This window comes from Gambusia affinis, linkage group LG01, assembly GCF_019740435.1.
Source record: "Gambusia affinis linkage group LG01, SWU_Gaff_1.0, whole genome shotgun sequence".
In the NCBI taxonomy this organism is placed as follows: domain Eukaryota; kingdom Metazoa; phylum Chordata; class Actinopteri; order Cyprinodontiformes; family Poeciliidae; genus Gambusia; species Gambusia affinis.
Window position 1 is genome coordinate 814892 of NC_057868.1, and position 20617 is coordinate 835508.

At 37.6% G+C, this 20617-nt stretch overlaps 2 protein-coding genes across 4 annotated transcripts in view; both read right to left on the reverse strand.

Annotated features, from left to right (window-relative positions):
- Nucleotides 1-3831, reverse strand: part of dennd2c (DENN/MADD domain containing 2C) — a 25845-nt gene extending 22014 nt beyond the window's left edge. The window contains exon 1 of the mRNA XM_044117588.1: nt 3765-3831. The gene's annotated coding sequence lies outside the window, so the exon portion shown is untranslated. The remainder of the gene's footprint in view (nt 1-3764) is intronic.
- ampd1 overlaps nt 1-16181 on the reverse strand; it is a 19032-nt gene extending 2851 nt beyond the window's left edge. Inside the window, exons 1-16 of one of the 3 annotated variants that reach the window (XM_044117642.1) lie at nt 16030-16181; nt 13808-13816; nt 13051-13216; nt 12789-12921; nt 11017-11182; nt 10677-10875; nt 10160-10289; nt 9706-9900; nt 9146-9277; nt 7859-8022; nt 7548-7674; nt 7252-7415; nt 7020-7140; nt 6004-6177; nt 5644-5754; nt 3765-5530 (exon numbers count right to left, since the gene is read on the reverse strand). In XM_044117642.1, coding sequence (XP_043973577.1) covers nt 5375-5530; nt 5644-5754; nt 6004-6177; nt 7020-7140; nt 7252-7415; nt 7548-7674; nt 7859-8022; nt 9146-9277; nt 9706-9900; nt 10160-10289; nt 10677-10875; nt 11017-11182; nt 12789-12921; nt 13051-13216; nt 13808-13816; nt 16030-16051 — 2169 coding nt within the window. In that variant the 5' untranslated portion in view covers nt 16052-16181 and the 3' untranslated portion in view covers nt 3765-5374. Of the gene's footprint in view, nt 1-3764; nt 5531-5643; nt 5755-6003; nt 6178-7019; nt 7141-7251; nt 7416-7547; nt 7675-7858; nt 8023-9145; nt 9278-9705; nt 9901-10159; nt 10290-10676; nt 10897-11016; nt 11183-12788; nt 12922-13050; nt 13217-13807; nt 13817-16029 lie in introns of all 3 variants that reach the window. The other 2 variants (XM_044117625.1, XM_044117634.1) reach the window with 2 other exon arrangements.
- Between the last annotated feature and the right edge of the window lie 4436 nt (nt 16182-20617).

Sequence of the window (20617 nt, forward strand, 5' to 3'; positions counted from 1 at the left end):
CTGTAGCAAATTAAGTGATAAGGACTGGCCGCAGACATCAAGTCATTTATATCAGGATCTACTTTGACTCATGATCAGCATTAGTTTCTATATGCTCCTGCACCGAGGCTCTTCTCATTGCATGGAAGCTAACTATTAGGACACACTGCACATGAGGAAGCTGGAAGAACCTGGTAAAAGGGCAAAATATGCTCACAATCATAATAACTATGAGCTGAATTCCTGCAGAGCAGCACAACACCAGGGCCAGGAAAGTCTAGATTTAAATAGGGACGGACAAAAAATTATGCTTTTGTTTAGTTTGACCCAAATTAAATGTATGCACTGGAATGTTGCCCTAGAACTTGCCAGACCTCGAGATGACAATGCATCCCCAAACTGACCCACTTCTGCAACATTTGTCTGGACTGCACAGGAAGGCATGAGCTGGGTTTCCTGAGCGGCAGGAAGAAGGATCAGCAGCCTGTCTGTAATTACGGTTCAGAGAGGTTAGTGAACACTGATCTCAGCTATCTTTGGACTATTTATGATCACACTATGTGATGGCAATCAAGCTGAACCTCTGAAAGACACAAAATCCTGAAATGCACTGGCTGCATGACAGTTATCATAGTACCATATTGGCAAATAAGCATGAGCTGGTATGAGACCGTCATGGTACGACACCCAAAGTAAACCAGATAAACCCGTGAAGTAAACACACTTTCACAAGAAATGTAAAACACAAATTTATGTACATAAATAATGTATTGATTATGTCAGTTATAATGTTGTTTATATTTGTTCGTTGTTACAATTTCTAAATAGATAGAAAATATAAAACAAACAGTCATTAATGATTATTTTGTCTGTATTTGACAGACAAATCTGTGAAAATCAAATATTGAGCTCTTTTTGCTTCTCCCAGTGTTCACTAGAAACAACCCATCAGAGCCAGAAGGCAGGTCTTAGCGCTGTCAATCATGTCTATGTGCATACTATTATTAGCAGAGCTGATTTCTTTGGCACATTTACCATGGTTCACAAGATTGATTGACAGCACTAAGCCCCTCCTCTTGGCTCTGACTGGTTGTTTTTAACTGGAGGCGGTGCATTTCTTCAGTAGCAGCTCTGGGAAGAGCAGGAGATCAAGCTTTTCACAGATTATCTCTGCTGTATTATTCTGTCATAACACGGTGACACGTTAACAAATGTGTGGAAAATTTTTGTCACGTTATATACTGTGGCACTTCTGTGAAAGAACTTTAAATGTCTTGCAGTTTTAAAACCATATCTTTTTAAAACTACAGTAAACGTTGATGCCAGATTATATATTTCTGTCAGGTGAGACAGCATCACCCCGTCATCACTTAGAGCAACTAAATAAACTTAATTGAATAGAATTCAACTTTATTGTCATTGCACTGTCACAAGTACAAGCAATGAAATGTAGTTTGCACATCTCTTGCAAGGTGTACAAGAGATTTACAGGTGTACAAGACTAAATATAAACATAAATATAAATATGGGAGCTATATGCACAGATTATACAGATTATACAGAATATACAAGAATGTTAGGAAATGGATTATATATGTATTAGTAGGTTTATAATACAAGATAAATAATGGCAGATAAGATTTACAGATTGCATATGTGTGTGAGGAAAACAGTCATGGTGTGTGTGTGTTAGAGGATAGTCCATGTGTTATTGTTGTATGAGAGGATAGGGGAGTACAGTCCTTATAGTTTATGTTTTATGTCAGGAGGCGTTCAAAAGCATGACAGCTGTGGGAAAGAAGCTGTTCCGGTGCCTGGTGGTTCTGGTCCGTAGGCTTCTGTAACGCCTCCCAGAGGGCAGGAGGGAAAAGAGTGTGTGTGCTGGGCATGGGCGTAGGTTTGGGTATGGACGGTCGTGACATGTCACGACCAATATTCAAGGGATATAAAATAGTCCCGACCAATTTTTGCCATATTAATAAAAAAATAAAAATAAAAAAAAATGTATTTTTTAACAAAAATAAAATAAATAAACGAAAATCTACATTGATTAGTTTAATATTTCAATATACTACGCAGTGGTAGCATTCATTTTAAAATTCGCTGTTATGAACTATGACGACCCATGCCGCTATTGGCTCAAAGAACGTGGATCTACGTTCTTTGATTCCAGCTGGACACACGCGGATCGGAAGCTTGGTCCATGGAGCTGAAAGTGAACGCGTCTCCTTCTGAGTTTGACATTTATTATGAGTCTCCGAGACCATGTCGCCACCAAAAAAGAAAAGGACGACAGACAGAAGTTATTTCGCTACCTCTGCTGTAAGTACAGTGAGTGGACCCATAAGTTAGATATCTATCACGCAACGCATTTGTTGTAAAGTCCGGTGTTTAGTAAGGTCAGCACTGAATGGGAGGTAGAATAGGTCTGTTAATTATGTAATATTTTTTCACATAGGATGCTCAGACAGCAGAGCAAGCGCAGAGCAGAACGATGTAGAGGTGGCTGGAGCTTCAGGGCTCCAGGTGAGGTGTTAGTTCTCAGATATGTAATATACTGTGAAATTATCTCAGTAAATATGGCATTTGAAGTGTTAGTCTTAAATTAAGTTAAGCTAGTGTGAATACAAACCAGGTTATGCTTTGTTTGCTCTATAGGAGGCAGTCAGTGTGAGTGCCAGTGACCAGGAAAGTCAAGGCAGCAGTGCCCTGGACATGGGGAGCGCGCAATACCAGCCTGATGTAAAATTCATTGCAGCACAGCAGCTGCCAAATAAAAGGTTGCTGTTTCAGGCCAAATGGTTTAGCCTCTTCCCATGGCTGCATTATAGCCCCACCATGCAAAAAGTTATTTGTTTTGAGCGTGTCAAAGCCTTTACCATCATTAACCATCAAGCCTTTGATGGGGGGTTGGTCAGTAAGTTGTAAGGTCCCACCAAAATTTAGACCAAAACTTAGACCAAACCTACGCCCTTGGTGCTGGGTGAGTGAAGTTGGACCTTCAGAATCCACCCCAACACGCCCTCTTCAAGATAGCAGCATGACAGGACATGTAGGTGAGCTGTTGCCACAACCCTAGCTTACCATCAATGGTGACAGTTAATGCTGTAATACAGGAAAACTGCTGGTTTGCTACGAGCCAGGATAAAAGAGTGAACCAAGCAAGACTCTCTAAACTACCGATCAAATAGCAGAAAGCTTTCCGTTCATTTGGAGGACTCCACTAGAAACCTTTGTAACATGACAGTTATATCGTTTAGAATAAAAAGTTTAGAAAATAGTCCTACAAAAATAGTAGGGGGGCATTCATTGACTTAGCAGTTTTTCCTTCTCTCGAATATGATTTAAATAAATCAACTTTTGAATAATGGCTGAATAATACACACTTCCTATATTATCAAGCAAATAAATATTATTATGGTTTTAAAAAAACACGCCACGGGCAGAAAGAGAAGCGCAAAAATGTCTGTACTATAAAGATGCAGCTTAATTTCCCTGACATGGTAAAACAAGATAACTAAACGATGCAGAAATATGTCGGAAAGAAGTTGACAGGAGTAGTGAATAACACAGTTTAAAATCCATTGTATAATTTTCACCATATAGAGCGTAACATAAATGTGAGTGAGACATATTTTATAACAGTCAGCATAACGTTCATTTTAGCAACTGAATGCAAATCGCTGTTTACCTGTCGTTAACTTAAACAAAGAGTCATAAAAGTAAAATGAAAGCCAAAATAACACATAAGTAATATTACTTCCTCTAAGAATGAGACTACTTACCTTTACAGCTCATAGCGGTCAGTAAAATTCATATCCTCTACTCGTGTAGCTTCCTAAAAAGATGATAAAGATAAAATCCCCTCGGTCTCATCGTTCAGGCTGAGGAGGTGGCCACGTTGGGATTCAGTTACTGGAAACTTCCGCTAATCCGGACCGAACATTAAAGAGATGATAAAAACGAGTCCTATATTCAACCACCTGTAAACAATAACAGCTTCAAAGAAGCGGGACACACAGAAAGAAAAGCAGATAAACCAAATCACTTCTCGCCCAACCTCTGGACAATGACTATTAAGTCAGGCGGACAGGCACTACTTCCGGATATGCTTTTCAAAGTAAAACCTGGAAGCCACACAGAGCGACCAAAGGAGCGATGTTCATGGGGAGGTGAAACTTTTATTATGCTAGTTCAAAAACTTCTGGTTGTCACTCTACGTGTTTCTGAGTAACTTGACAAAGTTTTGGACTGTGAGAAACTTTTTTTTTTTTGTTTTTCAAGTGGGAAGACGTCACCGTATCCACTCCAGCAGCTGTCAACATGAATAAGTACAAGTTTTTTCACGTGTCCCGGGAAATTCAGACACCAGACTCACATGTGCACCAAACCGCATGCTAAAATATATTAATAAGCCGAAGATTTGACACTGTAGTTAAGAACAGTCTCTCAAAATGTAGATAGTTACATTTTGTTATTTGAAAAGTCAATCCACTTAACTCATAATCTAAATTTATATTAGTATTTTTTACCTATATAAGCATTTCATTATGAAATTCCTGTCAAGAATCAATATTATGCATAATAAATCAAGACGATAAACAACTTCATAAAATGTGCATGACCATTTACATCAACTAAGTTCCTCTTTGTGCTCACACAACAAAATCGAGATAGACCTAAACTTTGAACGACATAAAAATACATATGAGTTTTCACAGGCAGCACAATTCAATAAATCATTAAACAACATGTAATTGCTTGTTTACAATGCTATTTCAGAGTTCTTTGTAGCAAGAAATTATGAATTTATTTATTCAACTATTTATTTTTCATGGAACAAAACATTTATCGGTTTATTTCTCATTTTAATTTGGTATTCTTCATGTATTGTCATGAGTATAAAACCATATACTCATGGTTTTACATGCTCATTAAAATCGTTCAGATCCCACATATATTTTATTGTTGTTGTAACAGCTGCTTCAAGCTAAGTAACTTCCGCTAATCCAAACCGATCATTAAAGAGATGATAAAAACGAGTCATATATTTTATGACAAGTAACTTATTTGCAAGTAAGTTACTTGCATAAACTTACTTGCAAGTTTATGCAAGTAACAAAAAAAAGAAAAGAAAGAGAGTTAGTTATTATTTGTAATGTTTTATTTCCATTGATGTGCATAATGTTTCTTCCTCTGGAAACAGTGAAATCCATTTATCCAAACCATTCTGTCTCAGAAAGATCCAATAGTAGTTCATCAGAAGTGTCTGTTTCTTTAAATGTTGTAAATGGTTTCTTTTGTCAAAGTCCTCCTGTAAAAAAACTTTAGCATAATCCTGTCTACACCCGTTTCAAGTGAGCTTTGACAAAAGGCTTGTGTGTTTCCACCGTGTTCACTCCACCTTCAGGCCCTCCTTGATGAGGTTGAGCTCATACCACAGCGTCTCAAAACGGTAGGCCATGCGGATCTGAGCCACGTTGGTTTTACGGATGTCGTTACCCTCTGGGCCTTCTTTCTGGTAATCTGAACCCAAGAAGTGAATCTTTTCCTGAAACCAAAACGCAGGTATGAGAAGCAGATCTACTCAAAACAAGCCTGGTTGGTGCGAGGTGAATACAAAGGTGTTTTTTTCATTTAAAGCAGTGTCATGATGTTAGTTACCTCATGAGACAAGCCACTCTGCAGCACACTATTCCTGGCAATCTCACACATGTCACAAGTGCTTAGCTTGAACACCTGAGCTGCAATGGCATACTCTTCCATTAGGGGTTCCTGTGAACAGAAAAACTAAGTTAAAAAAGGGTTTTGCACCTTTTATGTATGTCCAATGTACAGTGTTTTTCACTCATGCTTTAGTTGGACAAGGCAATTCATAAAGATGCCAGTGGAACATTAACACAAAGACCAACTTCTGATCTTAAAAACGTTTTTTAAACAACTATAGGATATATAACAGCCTTTGTGAACAGCACTGAATGTGTGAATGTGATGTGCATCATTGTGGCCCCAAGCGCCGCAGACCTTGGTGTAGTGGAACTGCATGGGGTCGTCAGTGGACAGAGACACCATCAAGCCTTTCTGGTGAAACTCCAGTAGCGGGTTCTTGGCATACTCCAGGAACAGGCTGTTGTTGCTAAGAGGGGACATGGCGATTGGGATCTGGGTCAAGAAGTACAAGTACTGGAGAACTGGACTCTGTTTGGAAAAACATTGACAGGTGCAAATCATGAGTTTCCAAGGATAGATATCGTTTGTCAAGGCCTGGCAATCCGAGAAACTGTTTACCTTACACCTAATTTTCAAAAATAGTTTTCTGTCACCGTCATTAGCAAAGAATTGTTAAAAACCAGCAATAGTACCAACAGTACTAACACTTTACAAGCAGAATAATTAGCATTTAGCATATTGTAGTATTTAGGTTAAAAATGACAGAAATTTGCTTCGGGATTGGCCCAACCCAATAAATGCAGTGTATTTCATTTTGTATCACTATTAACAATTATATATTTAATAAAAGATCTCTTAACACGTGCAACAGGAGATAATTTTTTTTTTTTGAAGCGCCTTTGTTTGCAATACTGCAAGTTGAACTGTGTGAGAATAATGCTACATAAGCTTTGTAATCCCATATCAAAGTTGAGATCGTTCTAGTTGTAAGTCAAAAAACAGTGAGCATAAAAATGTCTTTTGGTGCTGACAGGTATTGCCAAGACAAGTTGATAATTAACACTAAAGGAACATCTTCATCAATAGATGAAAGCAGAGATATGTTTCAATGGTTCTAACAGGTTACAAACCTGTTTTTCACTGGAAGTGAAAAAATATTTATTACTTAAAATTATTGTTATTTGGAAAGCAATGCACTGTTTCAGGACTTTGAAAGTAAAGTGTTCAGCTTAACCTACCCAATCGTTCCTTTGGTTGAATTAAATTGTGTTCATAAATACTATCATTAAATAGTCTCTTCCTTTCACACCTTCCTGACAGAAGATTGGCAGAAGAGATGGCACTTATTGTAAAAATGTTTCTTGACTGACCTTTTTGAGGTTAAGACCATGGGAGATGTTGTCAGCAGTCATAAAGGCTGCCAGTAAGTGGGTGACGGCTCCAGCCTCACCACAGTGAGGCCTGAACGTGAACGTGTTCAATCCTCTCTGTCTAAAGAGCAAGAAGGAGGCAAGTAAACACAAAAACATCCCCAAAAATACAGCCAACATGAGCTTTACTTCTAGAGTCAGATGAATTGTGCTTGGAAGCAAAGATACTGACCTACGCAGCTGGTTAAGAACAGCAATGTTGGCATACATGTAGTAGATATAATAAGTGTAGGAGGGGTTCTTGACAATGTCCCACTCTTCTGGTTTTGGACTTTTTGTGGAGAACATGTGGCCACTGTGTTTGGACTCATCATCCACACTGTCAAATCCTGTCACCTGCACAACAAGAGGAAAACAGCTTACCTTCAATACAATAATAATGTTTCATTATAGGGCAACCTTTACCTAATTATTTAGTGTTTTCAAAATAATCATTTCCTGAGAAATGATTATTTCATCTTGACTCACATGCTTAAGGAAGATGCTGAGCTCTGGGTTGGACTGTGGATCAATGGTGGCCTGAAACACGGGAAGGAAAATGTTCTCCAACATTTTGCCAAAGTGAGGTACAAAGTTCCTGCCTCTGAAGATGTCACTGAGGTTGAAATGACAGAAAAAGAACATCATTTACCCTTCTGGACCACTATCAGCATTACAAATGTTTATTACATACAAAATAGGTTTAGGGTTTTAGATAAATTTAAACATATACAAAACAGCAACAATCTACGTTAAAAATGCTACAGAGGCAGTCATTCTATAAAATTCTGAAAACTTACTAGATTCTGGGGACTTGAATCATCCATTTGAGGTTGGGGGAGAAGACTCTGTGCTTTACAAACCAACTGGAGAGCTTACCCCACTCATTGGGATTACAACCATAGATAGACAGACGGGGCTCAGCATACTGGTACTTGGCATCCTCAAGGTCACTGGCTACTTCCTGTAGTCAGAACAAGACAGATAAAGCTGAGTATCATTCAGTTTAGTTCTTGAAATATCACATAGATATTTTTACATGTGTGTGTAACAATAATGCCACTTTTCAGTTTTTTTTTAAATCTATTTAACTAATGACAAAGTGCTACGGATTTCATTGTCAAAAACACTTCATTAACTCTTCATTAATTTTCAGATTAATCGCATTCGTTAATATTGACAGAAATAGTTTGGACTTAAACAGAATTACAGCAGCTTGATAAAACAACCTATCTGCAGATAATCCTTTTAGGCATCATTTTGACACCAACAGCTAATTAAACCAAAAGGACCACATCCTAAAAAAGAGAAAAACATTAAATAATTTCGAAATGGTTTCACTACATGATTCAGACTGGTAACCAATGCAATCAAAAGATGCTATCGATAAACATTATTGGAACTTATATGCCATTATTAGCTTAAAATGCTAACAAGTGCTAACTTTAGTATGTTTGGTAAGATAACCTGACTCTAAATACTCTCTTAGCAGCACTATGTAAACTGTCATAAGCTAAAATTGTACAAATACCTAAAAACATACTAACGAAACATTGACAGCTATCAAAAATGACTAATTTAACCCACTAGACTAGGCTTAATTTTGGTAAAATGCTAGCATTCACTCTTATGCTAATTAGTCGAAATTATGCGAATTGCATGTTAGCAAACAGAAACTGTAAAAAAGTAGCTTTGGATAAATAAAGTGCCTTTGATTAAAAACATGTCCTATTTAGATGTTGGCTAACTTTGGTGCTTCAGGAAAAAATATTTACACTGTAAATTATGATTATAGCACAATAACTGGCAACTTTAGGCTATAGTAACATTAGTTTACATATTTGCACATTCTAGTTGTTCTTTAGCATTGGCTCAAGCTACATTGATACATCGATATTTATGCTACCAATATCATAACATGATAAGCTACAATGCTAAAATGAAAACTTCCATATATGTTTGCATTTACAACTATAGGACATTTTCTGTGAGAGTATTTTTGTCCTGTACAAATTAATATAATAGCATTTTACAACAGTACATTTACATATTCATTGCATTGCAGAATGAAGTTTGTTTGGGCAGACCTTAATAATAGTGGCAAAATATTCCCCACTGATGTGATTTTCGGTCTTCAGGTAGAGGTCCCGCAGCTCACTGGCTCCTACAGGATTGTACTTAGCATTGAACTTATCGAAACGTTGGAATGTTTGTCTCCCCTTCAGAAAAACAGTTCAGAAACACATTTCATAAATTTTTTCTAACAGTGTTGAATATGTTTCATATATTAAGTGTGAAAAATATACTTAGTATATGAAAGTATATTTCATATATTATATGAAACATAATATATATATTTAATATTTTATACATTATATGAAATATACAATATATAATATATATGTCATATGAAATATATAATATATAGGCCTAATATATATTTCATATGGGATATGAAATATAATATATTTCATATATTATACGAAATATATTATTTCAGAATATATTTCATATTAAGGTTATATGACCTTAACATGGTCATGACCTTAACTTGAAAAGGTCAAATTCATGTTCATTTGACCTTTTCAATTTTTTTAACGGTATATTGACATCCAATTGATGCAGTCTATTCCTAATAGGCGCTTACAGCGTGCACGTCCAAAGAGTCCACGGTGAGGTCGTATGGATGCAGGTTGAGGGATTCAAACAACTCCCTCATGGTGACCTCCCTCCCTTTAAGATTGTGCACCACCCGGTCAGCATCCACACGGTAAGACCTTTTGATGAAGCGCAGCAAATGCTTCTGGTTCATGCAGGCAGCAGCATGGATGTGGGTGTCCACCTGAAACACCACGGCAATAACAGATTATAACAGTTCGTTTCGCTTGGTGTGATGCCTGAATGTGGTCACTAGAGGGAGCCACAGCAGAGGAATAGTTTGAGTAACAGCTTTCCTCATGTTTCAGCATTATCCCTTTTAACTGTTTTTTAATAACCTACAGGTAATTTTATGTTTAATTAATTATTACACGTTATGTTTTGTGTTAGTCTATAATTGTTCATAGTAGTCTGCGTTTGCAGAATTTGTTGTACTGTAGTACCTTCCTGCAATTGTAGAAATCCCTGTGGGGGTTCATCTTCAACTCCTTCAACTCCTCCATTTCGTTCAACATCTCATGCACATTGAACTTGGACATGAGGAACTTCAGACGCCTGTGAGTGTAAGTCTTCCTAAAAAATAAATACAAGTTTGTAGAAAACTCTAAGAAATTAAACTCTATTATGGGCAATAATACAGCAAAGAGTTTGTTTAAATGGTGAGTAGACGTAAATCCGACAATAACAGCCCTTCTGATCAAAAGATTTACTTAGGAACAAATCTGAATAAAAATACATCAGGTAGAACATCACTGAGGTAGGGTTTTGAGCATGTCAACCCATGCTAAAAAACCTTGGTGTTTAGCATGGGTTGACATTTATCCTGCTTCTTACACAACATTGTTTTATTGGACAGCATTTAGTGGCTTGCACTTTCAGTCACTTCTAGTTCAAGAGAAATTAAAGTTTTCATAACGTTTAGAGAGTGAAAGTTAAGTAGACGTTTCAGAACACACTCACGTTGGGCCCTGAGCAATCAGCGCGATGAGGAAGTTCATGTCATCAATGAAGGTGTTGTAGTCTGGATGAGGCAGGTCCTTGGGCTGATGCTTGTCAGCAGCTGCAGCGTCGTTGTACACATACATAAGGCCGTCCTTCATACGAGCCACATAGCCAAGATTCTCTAGCAGGTCTGAGGTGCCCAAAGGGTCCTCCCCATCTTTTGGAGGAGCATTGAACACTGAGCATTCAGCGATTTGGTAGAAAGAATAGCCATTAAGGCAAAGAATAAATCTTGCTCTGTGGATAATGCTTGTCTGTTTTTGGTAAAATCATGATGCTAGTCTTTCTGTCTTCTCACCTGGCTGGACCTCATCTTCAACTTTGAACGTGTTTCCCTCTATCTGACGCAGGAACTGGGAGGCTGTTCTGGGAAAGTGCTGATAGGCTAGCCTCATGTATTTCTCCCTGATGGTTAAGGCACGGTACAGACCCTTACAAGACAACTCAAAGTCATCCATGGTCACCTGCTCAGATGAGAAAAAACAGACAAAATATACTGTAAATGTTTATTGAAAACATTTTTTAGAGTTGACCTCATCTGAAAGGCCATCTGAACAATTTTATGAATAAAAATATAGAAGGTCTGACATATCCAGTAGGCCCAGTTTTTCAAAGGAGAGTAAATACTTCCAGTTTTGTTGGCTGGCATTATCTTGAATACATTTGCTTTATGTATGTAAGGATCAATAAAATTTACTTTGTTGAGCTGTACGTCATGTTATAATATTATTTCCTCATCAAGAACATGCAGATAGAGTTGCCTTGATTCTTTCATGAATATTTGAGAAATCCTGTAATCTCCAGGGTTACAGCTGTGCAAAATGCCTGGGTGGACCTATCCCTGCCTTTGAGGACAAAGCTCCTCTTCAGAGTTGCAGTTTCCAGTGCCTCACAGAGCACCCCTCCCCTATTCAGCTCCTTCAGACTAGCCAGCAGCAACTGACTGGTGTAACTGCTGAGTTAATTGTAGGAGCTATTCCTTAGAGGAACACTTGTAAAAACGTTATTAAAGAGTTAATAGAGGAGCCATGTCATGATGACTTCTTCAAGGCGGAGCTTCGGAAAGTGCAGGAGTTTTAAAAGAGACAGCGCCCCAATTTCAATGCTTTAAATCAGTGGTCCCCAACCTTTTTAGTGCAGTGGACCAGTCAACCTTTGTAAATTGCGCGTTATAAGGATCAGCATCGAGGCTGTTTTTTCTTACGACGGGAGGGGAGTTTTGGAGGGGGACTGTTATAAGGATCAAGACCGTTGATTCTTACTCATTCTGTTGCATGTTGGCACGCAAGACGTGGCCGACATCATCCGGTTTAGGATTTTCAAAATAAAAGCTCCTCCAGACTCAATACATAGAACGAACATATTTAATTATTTCTTGCGCGGCTCGGTACCAATTGGTCCGCGGACCGGCTCGGTGGTTGGGGACCACTGCTTTAAATAATGAAGTCAAATTTCTTTTGAATATAGTGCTATAGTGCTATATCACTATACATGCTGTACATGTTTGATATGTACAGCATTTAAGTGGTGGAGAAAGTACTCAAAAAATTTAATTAATTAATTAATTAATTAATTAATTAATTAATTTACTCTTCAATACATTACAATGATATCTTGACAAAAGTTCATACTTGAAGAATTTAGAGAGTATACTGTATCAAAACCTGAGGGTCTGGGGGTTCCAAGGCTTTAAGAGGCCCTGGGCAGAATTAGATGGGGGGCGACTTCCTGTTAAACCCACAATGATTTAGTACAGATTTGGTAAAGTTCAAATCTGTACTAAATCATGGTGCCTTGGTGCCTTCGAGGACAAAGTTTTATTATTTTTACTCTTACCAGATTTGTATTTAACATTTGTCTTCTGACTAATATTAGTAGTAATATTTATGTTTTGGAAGCTGACCCTGTGGAGGGAGCTAAAGATTAGGATGATGGTAACAGTGGCATTCCAACCTCATTTAACCTACTTTGAAGATAAATAATCAATACTTCTCTCCTTCCTCATGTTCATTAAAATATAATATAGTTAAGCTTCCAGTCTTCCAGATCGTTCCAGGAAGTAGACTGTACCCCAGCAGCGTAGTCACCCATGATGGCCACTCTCTGGAAGTCAGGGACCTCCAGATAGGTTGGGGTGTCCACCACCACGGGGGCAGCAGCTGCCTGGGGGGCGGCCATTGTACGGCTGCGCTGAAGCCTTTGGCTGTTAGCCGGAGACAAACATTACAAACACTTCAGTGAGCTCACTCTTACACTTTAAACTATATGAGCTAACCCTGAATTTAAAAATCTGGATTCTTTTTATTTTATTTTGCGGCGTGCTCCATCTCACCGTTTCTCTGCGTTATCATCGGCATGTAGGTGGTGCGCCATCTCCTGGTGAAGGATGGGACAGTCTTCAGCCACATCAAACAGGGAGATTTCATCTCGCACCTGCTCGTCTTTAGTCTCCGATGCAAAAACCTTCTCGGCGAAGGCCCTCATGTTGTCATCGGTCTCTGCCAGGCGTGACAAACATTTTTACTAACTCAAATGTATTGTCTGTGGCCCCGTGCAGGACTGGACAGCTCTGCTCAAACCACATTCAAGGCCAACTTCTAATATAGTTTGCAGAAACATGACAGCCATGTATGTGACAGTCACATGTATAGCTTATTTAAACTGATGCATACAGGCTCCAAACATGCGTTGAATAGATATGACCAAAGACTGACTCAAACACTACAAATCTGCAACTCTAACAACATATCTATGGATTTAATATCTTCAACACTCAAGTCCCAGACTCTTTTGCAAGTATCTTTGCTTTTAAGGTGTCAGACTTTCTTGTAACCATAGCAGTCAAACTAATCGTTCTCCAGAGTTTTTGAAAGTTTGGGAAACCAAGAAGGCCTGACTCCTTGTAAGGACTAGATAAGAAAACAAGGGACAGTTCTGGAAGAGATTGTGATTGATAGATGATATTAGAAAGAAGGGCGAGTGCCTGATTGTTACATGCTCCTACTTTCCAGCCAACAAAGTCTAAAGCAACACAACTAATCCAACATGGAGCTGAAAATGATGCTTGGCTTCTCAGCTTCCATACTTACTCTGTTGAACTGATTGTACCGTTCAGGAAAGTTGCATCAAACAGGACAAAAATCACAAAAAGAGAGGGTTATAAGTGCATCAGTTAGAAATGTTCTAATCATGTAAACAACCACATATTAAAAATAAAAAATCATAGATGTTTTATGACACTAAGTAATGATGGGAACCTCGAGGTTAGATGAGGGTGTAAGAGTGAGGATGATCATGAAAACGGCTTCTTCATGAGTTAAATCAGTCGATTCATAAAGAGATGGTAACTTCATTTTCACAACTCATGCAAACGATAAATAAACAAGAACTGGGCACTTACAGATGCTTTAAGAACCATTTGTGTAAATCTTGTTCTGACTGTTAAGGTCAATAACTTGTGATTGAGTTTAACTTTATTGTGCGAATGTTCAAAAGCTTTTCATTCTGAAAACTTTGTGCTGTTTCCACTTTCAGTCCAGTTATCATAAATATTACCTCTTCTATTCAAAGCTTTCATTACATTTTTATAAAATAAACCTTTTCAAAGAGAATTTTTTACAAAACAGAAAATGAAAGAGGAGAGCTCTGTGCTCTATGAAGAAGTAAAAACCTAAATGATAATGAACCATCTGTAGTTATGGAATATTTCAATCACATTTTCAACCATTTGCATATAGTGGTTTTTATATTTTGGTCTAAGACTAAATAAAATAATGAAGAATACATTTGTTTTGACTTTTGTTGTTTATTTTGAAGGTTTAAAAAAATATCCAGCTGTGCTTGAAAAGCTCTTTGTTTAGTGGAAACTAATCCAGCTGATGTAAGCTGCTTTAAGTGTTTCAGATTTTGAATGAGAGATGATCAAATGAAGAGTAGAATAAAATAGAATAAAATGTATTACTATTTGAACAGATGTGAAAGCACATTGGAATTCTTCTGTTTCTCTAAGTCAAGAATAGTATAATATTAAAAAACCCAACATAAATATAAGATAAAATGGGCATATAAAATGAGGAAGTTTGTAGCATGATGTTAGAATGACTGTAGCATGACAGTGGCTTGACCTTAGCACAACATTAGCATAAAGTTAGCATGATGTCAGGATAACATTATCCTGAATTGCTGTGCATCAAATACCTGGTTCAGACGAAAAGCCATTTCCTTCTGGCTGATTTGTATTATTTGGTCATTCACCTTTGATTTGATTTGAGTTTTGATCCACAGCGTAGAAGAACTGTCAGACTAAATCTGATTCTCCACCAACTACTACTACATTACACTACATGACAAATGTCTCATGCCTGGTAAAGGCATGTCTATAATTAGCTCCCATCAGAGCTCTGGGTCAAAATAAACCAACGGACTTCTTCATGCTGCAGATCTGATACAACCAATGAAATGAGAAGAGGTTGGATGAGCCAAGATAAGAAGTATAAAACTGCTCGATCCTCACTCATCCCACATTAATAAGGGATTATTAAGGGATTATTATCATCCTGCTGCGCCTTTGGAGGTGATATTGAAACAGTTACTATATTCTGCTTTATCATATCCCCCTGACTGCTGCAGCAGTAAATGATAAGAACGCGCTACAAGTTACGATCAATCTTTACTTTGAAATGAAGTGCATCAGAACCAAAGCGAACTGGCAGATAAAGTTGTCAGTGAGGTTGCGAATTTACTATGAATTGGTCAAAAATCTACTCTGGTCCTGATTGACCAAAACAGTACTTTGAAATTACACCATTAGACTGACCAGAATATAAAATTATGTGTGCATGATGGTATTTTAATGATCAAAATTGAAATAATTAATATAAAATAAATTAAAATATTAATATAAAAGAACATAGTGACAACTGGCAAAAACGGGGAAAAGAAAAAAATTCTTCAATTAAATTTCTTTTGATGTAAAACTTATGAAACTTTAACAAAACTGGTAGGTGTCTGGTGAATTTTTGGTCAAAACAAGTTTGTTCTTCATTTAATGAAGTAACTCAAGTAAGACCAAAGATACTTCTTAATTAAAATACATGTAACTAGTTACCCCTCAACTCTGTGCATTTCATGCTGATGTCTCTTCTCAATTTTTCTAATGTGTCTCCTTGCTGTGGGTCATTTTTTAAAATACAAACTAAGAATAAAAAGTTCAGCATGATGACCACATCTTTTCTGGAACACCTGAGAGAATGCCATGAACAGCCTCAGTCCTCCAATCATGACAGCCTGTGGTTGCTATGCCAACACTCACCTGGCACCTGGACTTTGGGCATGGCGGCAGCGTTGCAGGAGTCGCTTCCTGTGGAAAGGAGAGGGAGGTCAGTGCGCCGGAGTGAAGCCCCCTGCGTGGAGCCGGCTCTGTTAAATTGAGTCTGCCTCACGTGTCCACAGGACGCGCTGTGCCCAACATGAACATGCCTTCATGTAAGAGATGGGGGGAGTTGATATGTGTCAACATCTATTTTAGGTTGTCTGTGTGCCCCCAGGTGTCACTGACAGACAAAATGTTTTCATAAAGTGATGAGTGTGCGTGCGTGCGTGTGCCTGCGGGTGTGTGTGTGTGTGTGTGTCAGTCCATGTTACATAACATCTTCAAAGCAACGTAAGGGACAGAAAAGCTGACTGGTTGGTGCTCAGCTGGTATTTAACGGAGGGTCATAGCACAGGAAACGTTAATCCTGCTGAAGTTTCCAGGAGAAATTCAGAAACTATTGTCTCATTTTTTGTGACCGTTTTTGATCTGAAAAATAATTTTTTTTGGTTTATTTGGGTTATTCTGATTTTCCATCCATCTTCAATTAATTCATTTCTGGGACTTGTCACCTTCCTAAACCAGCCGCATTGTTTCTAAAATGAAGACGTTCCTGAAATACTCTGTCTTCTCGGATTTTATCACAGTAGGACAACAATTTGCTGCTGTTGCTGTTGTATCAACCTTCCAGACCGCTCAGGTCTTCTGGTTCTGGTTCTGCTCTGCATCCCCAGAACCAGAACCAAACGAGGAGAAGCGTGGTGCATAGATGCACCACCAGATTTGTGGTGCATCTATGCACCACAAATCTGGAACAAACTTCCAGAAAACTGTAAAACAGCTGAAACACTGACTTCCTTTAAATCTCAACTAAAAACACACTTGTTTAGAGTTGTATTTGAAACGTAATCAATTGCAAATTTATTGACGGAATCTGACTTGATGTTGTGTTTTTATTGTTGATTCTATGTTGCATTGTGTTTTTGTGTTTGATTTGATGTAAAGCACTTTGAAATGCCTTGATGCTGAAATGTGCTATACAAATAAAGTTTGATTGATTGATTGATTGAACAAACTTTAATGTGTATTGTGAATTTTGATCACCACACAGATGTGACGAGGATGGAGAGTGATATTTGTTTTTATGTTTTTTAATAATTAAAATCTGAAAAGTGAATGCATTTGTATTCTGTCTCTCTCTGCTGCCAAATAAAGTCCAGTGAAGTTAGCTTGAGAGTCTGATCATTATTAAGTGGAGTTGTTATGTGAAGTATTTTTGCTTTACTTTCCAGTACAAATTTCTTACAAGCAGCTTTTTAACACAATGTAGGAGATTAAATCAATAATTCTTTAATGTTGATTTAAAAAATGTTTTAAATAAAATGATTGAAAGTATCATAATTAAAATAATCAGCCAGTGGAACAAGAACTTTTTCATCATCAATTATTCACTTAATAATTGTATCTTGCTGAACAGCTGCTTGTAAGTTACTTTTGTTAGTTTAGAAGAGCCTACTCAAAGTCCAGATTCAACTCCAACTGAATTCACAAGAGCTGATGTTAGCATTAAACTCCTGACTGAACTCAGGTTGTTTAGTAATGATACATTAGTAAAACATTCAGTTTTAAAATATAAAATACTCTTCTACAAAGTATTAACAGCACACTTTAAAAGTTTAATTTGCTTTTAAAAAGTGTCAAGTACATTCTCCCTCTACTTCACACTAAAACACAACTGTTTTGATGTATTACACTGAATCCCAATGAAATACATTAATGTTTGGGATTACACTTTGACAAAAAAAAAAAAAAAAAGAAAAGATTAAAGGGGGATAAAAATGTTTGGTAGGTAGGTAGTCCTAACTCCCTCCTCCTCACATTTATTTATTTCATTCAAAAACAACCTTTTAATGTTTCTGGTTTGCTCAGATCTGACAGAATATTTGAAGACCTGCTGTCTACTCATCTTATATGGGCTGCTTGAGAACACTTCACTGAACATCTATTTTTAGTTATGCAATCCTAAATGTCAAAGGTTCCCTTCCAGTACAACTAGTTAAAGAGATCAGGTTAGAAAAGGCCAACGAGTTGGGTCACTTTTCAAATACCGAGAAGTAAATTAGTTTTTTTCCCTTTTTTTCCCTAAATCAGAGGCAGATACTAAATATTTTTGAAACCCCCATTGGAAAGTTTTTACTGCAGTAAATTCCAGGCTAAAACTTCCAGTCTGTTTCATAATTAGATTTTACATATCAGATTCTGATGGTACCATCTGAACAAAAAAATCAATGTTCAACATTATAATTTTGTTTCAATGACTCATTTACTAAAATCTGACTTGATAGCTTCCAATTATCTTCATTGTCTTTCATCTGAAAATTATATCATAAAGTTTCAGACAGAATGTTTCCTGTTTGGCCTCAACATCACAAAAACATAACACTGTGCAACAAATTACCAAAAGATTTACTCCAGGTAACTGAAATGACCGCTTCTATGGAGAATCTGTCTGGACGGGATCAGACTATTCCTGACCGTGAAGTTGAGATGATAAGATCCGTGTTTTACAACAAAGTGAGGCGTTCAAGTTCATGCGGCTCATGTTACCCTGATCCTCCTGAGCTGTACTGTGAGCCAGTACTGGGTTACCAGGGTTTTCCCTCTGCTGCTCAGGAAGTCGTAAAGGTGAAAACAGCAGCATAAACAAAGTTCCTTCTCATCATGGTGAATGTTCCACAATGCAGACATGAACAAGTATTAAAAATGTTTTTCACTGTAATTCAAATCAAACCAGCATAATTTTATAAAGAAGAACCACCGCCTTGAGCACTCCACCTGTGGTTTCCTGATCCCCTCAGCCCACAAAAAAGCGTCTGGATTGGGTTCCTCACATTAAATCTCTCATTTCTGTTGGGCAAGACGAGTTCTAAGAAGAAGAGAGGTTGTTTTTCTTCCATCTTTGAGGCCTTTGCTAGCTCAGACCTATTAAATTCTGCTGAGTACTTCTCAGTACTATGATCGCCATACAGAATGTTCAGTTCACTTAGGAGTGACTTTCAGTCCGTCTTTAACCTGCAGCAGTTCAGTCAGCTCACCTTTATGTTGGTGACAGTGTGGCAGTAAACCCTCATCCACTAACTTGATGCTCACCGGTCTGTTCTACAGTTAGCTAACCACAGCTACGTCTGTTGGTTTCATCAGTTCGTCCAGAAAATAACTTGTCTTAAAGTGTTTGCTTGATCTTTAAATTATGGATCTCAACAATTTTTACCATGTTGACAAGATATTTTACTCATAGATGTCCTACATTGGCTCCAGTTTTTTAATGCAGTTTGATTTCTTTTGATGCTGCATTTTTCAAATATATAATTGTGTGTGTGGATGTGTGTGCGTGTATGTGTGTGTGTTGGGACATTGGTGTGAATTGAGTTCAGGTTAGTTTTGGGGTTAGCCAGGTACCGGTAATCATTTAAGGTCAGGCTGTAGAATTGAATGAGAAATGAATAGATGTCAATGCAAAGTGCTTGCATTGACTTATCATTCCTATCATTTAGGAACATTACTGACATATTTACTAACCTTCTCTTGACCAGTGGATCTTATGGGGACCAAAGCCCAGTCCCAGTACAGTGGATCCCTGTTTCAGGGTTAAAGGTCAGGTTTTAAAGAGCTGGGGTGTGAATTAGGTTTTAGGATGCGAGTTATTCCTCAGAGCTAGTATCAGCTCTGAGGAATAAGTGAATGCACAGATCAGGCTGGACAGAGTTGGAGCTTGTTTACATGTTCTGTTTGACTTGCTATCACTCTTCCTGTTGAAAAGATAAAAAGGAACACCCAGGGTTATTAAACATCTCTGTTAAAAATAAATAAATAAACCAAAACAACAAAAGATAAACCATGCCATTCTAATGTCACAAACTCAACCAAATGTTTTGGAAAAAATACATTGGATCACAAGATAATTCAAAGTATGTTACATTAAACATGAAAAAATGATGGGGTCACTCATTGCCATCTCGGAATTTACAATTTGACTTTGCTATAGACATGAGGCATCTGCTGATGTGAATCATTTTTCCTGAGTATCATTTTGTTTTGGTGCACAACATAAACCCCCAATAAAATCCATTAAAGATTCTGTTTGCACCATTATGAAATGGTATCCCAGTTCTTAATCATTAATGTACGAGTCCAACTGCAAACCACGTATTCAAACAGGTGCGTGTGGAGATTCTGTGTGGTGTAAAAATGTCTGAAGCAGATTTAAGAGTCTTATATTTCCATGTTTGTTCCACCTACTTTAGTCTGTTCACCTGTTATTTGGCGAGATGGAGGGTTTATGGGTAAAGTGGGTTGTTATCTTCTGAAAGTTGTGGGTTCTATTACAGTTTCTTCCTGTCCAGTGTTGTGCTCCAAGGCGAGGTACTAACCCCCATCAGTCTGTGTACTGTTGTATAAATGAAGTGTGTGTGAATGTGGCTCAAGTGTGAAGTACTCTCAGTGGTTGCTATGACTAGAAGTCACATATAAATTCAGTCCATTTATATTCTGCAGTGTTTAAAACTTGTTCACAGAACTGAGAAAAAGA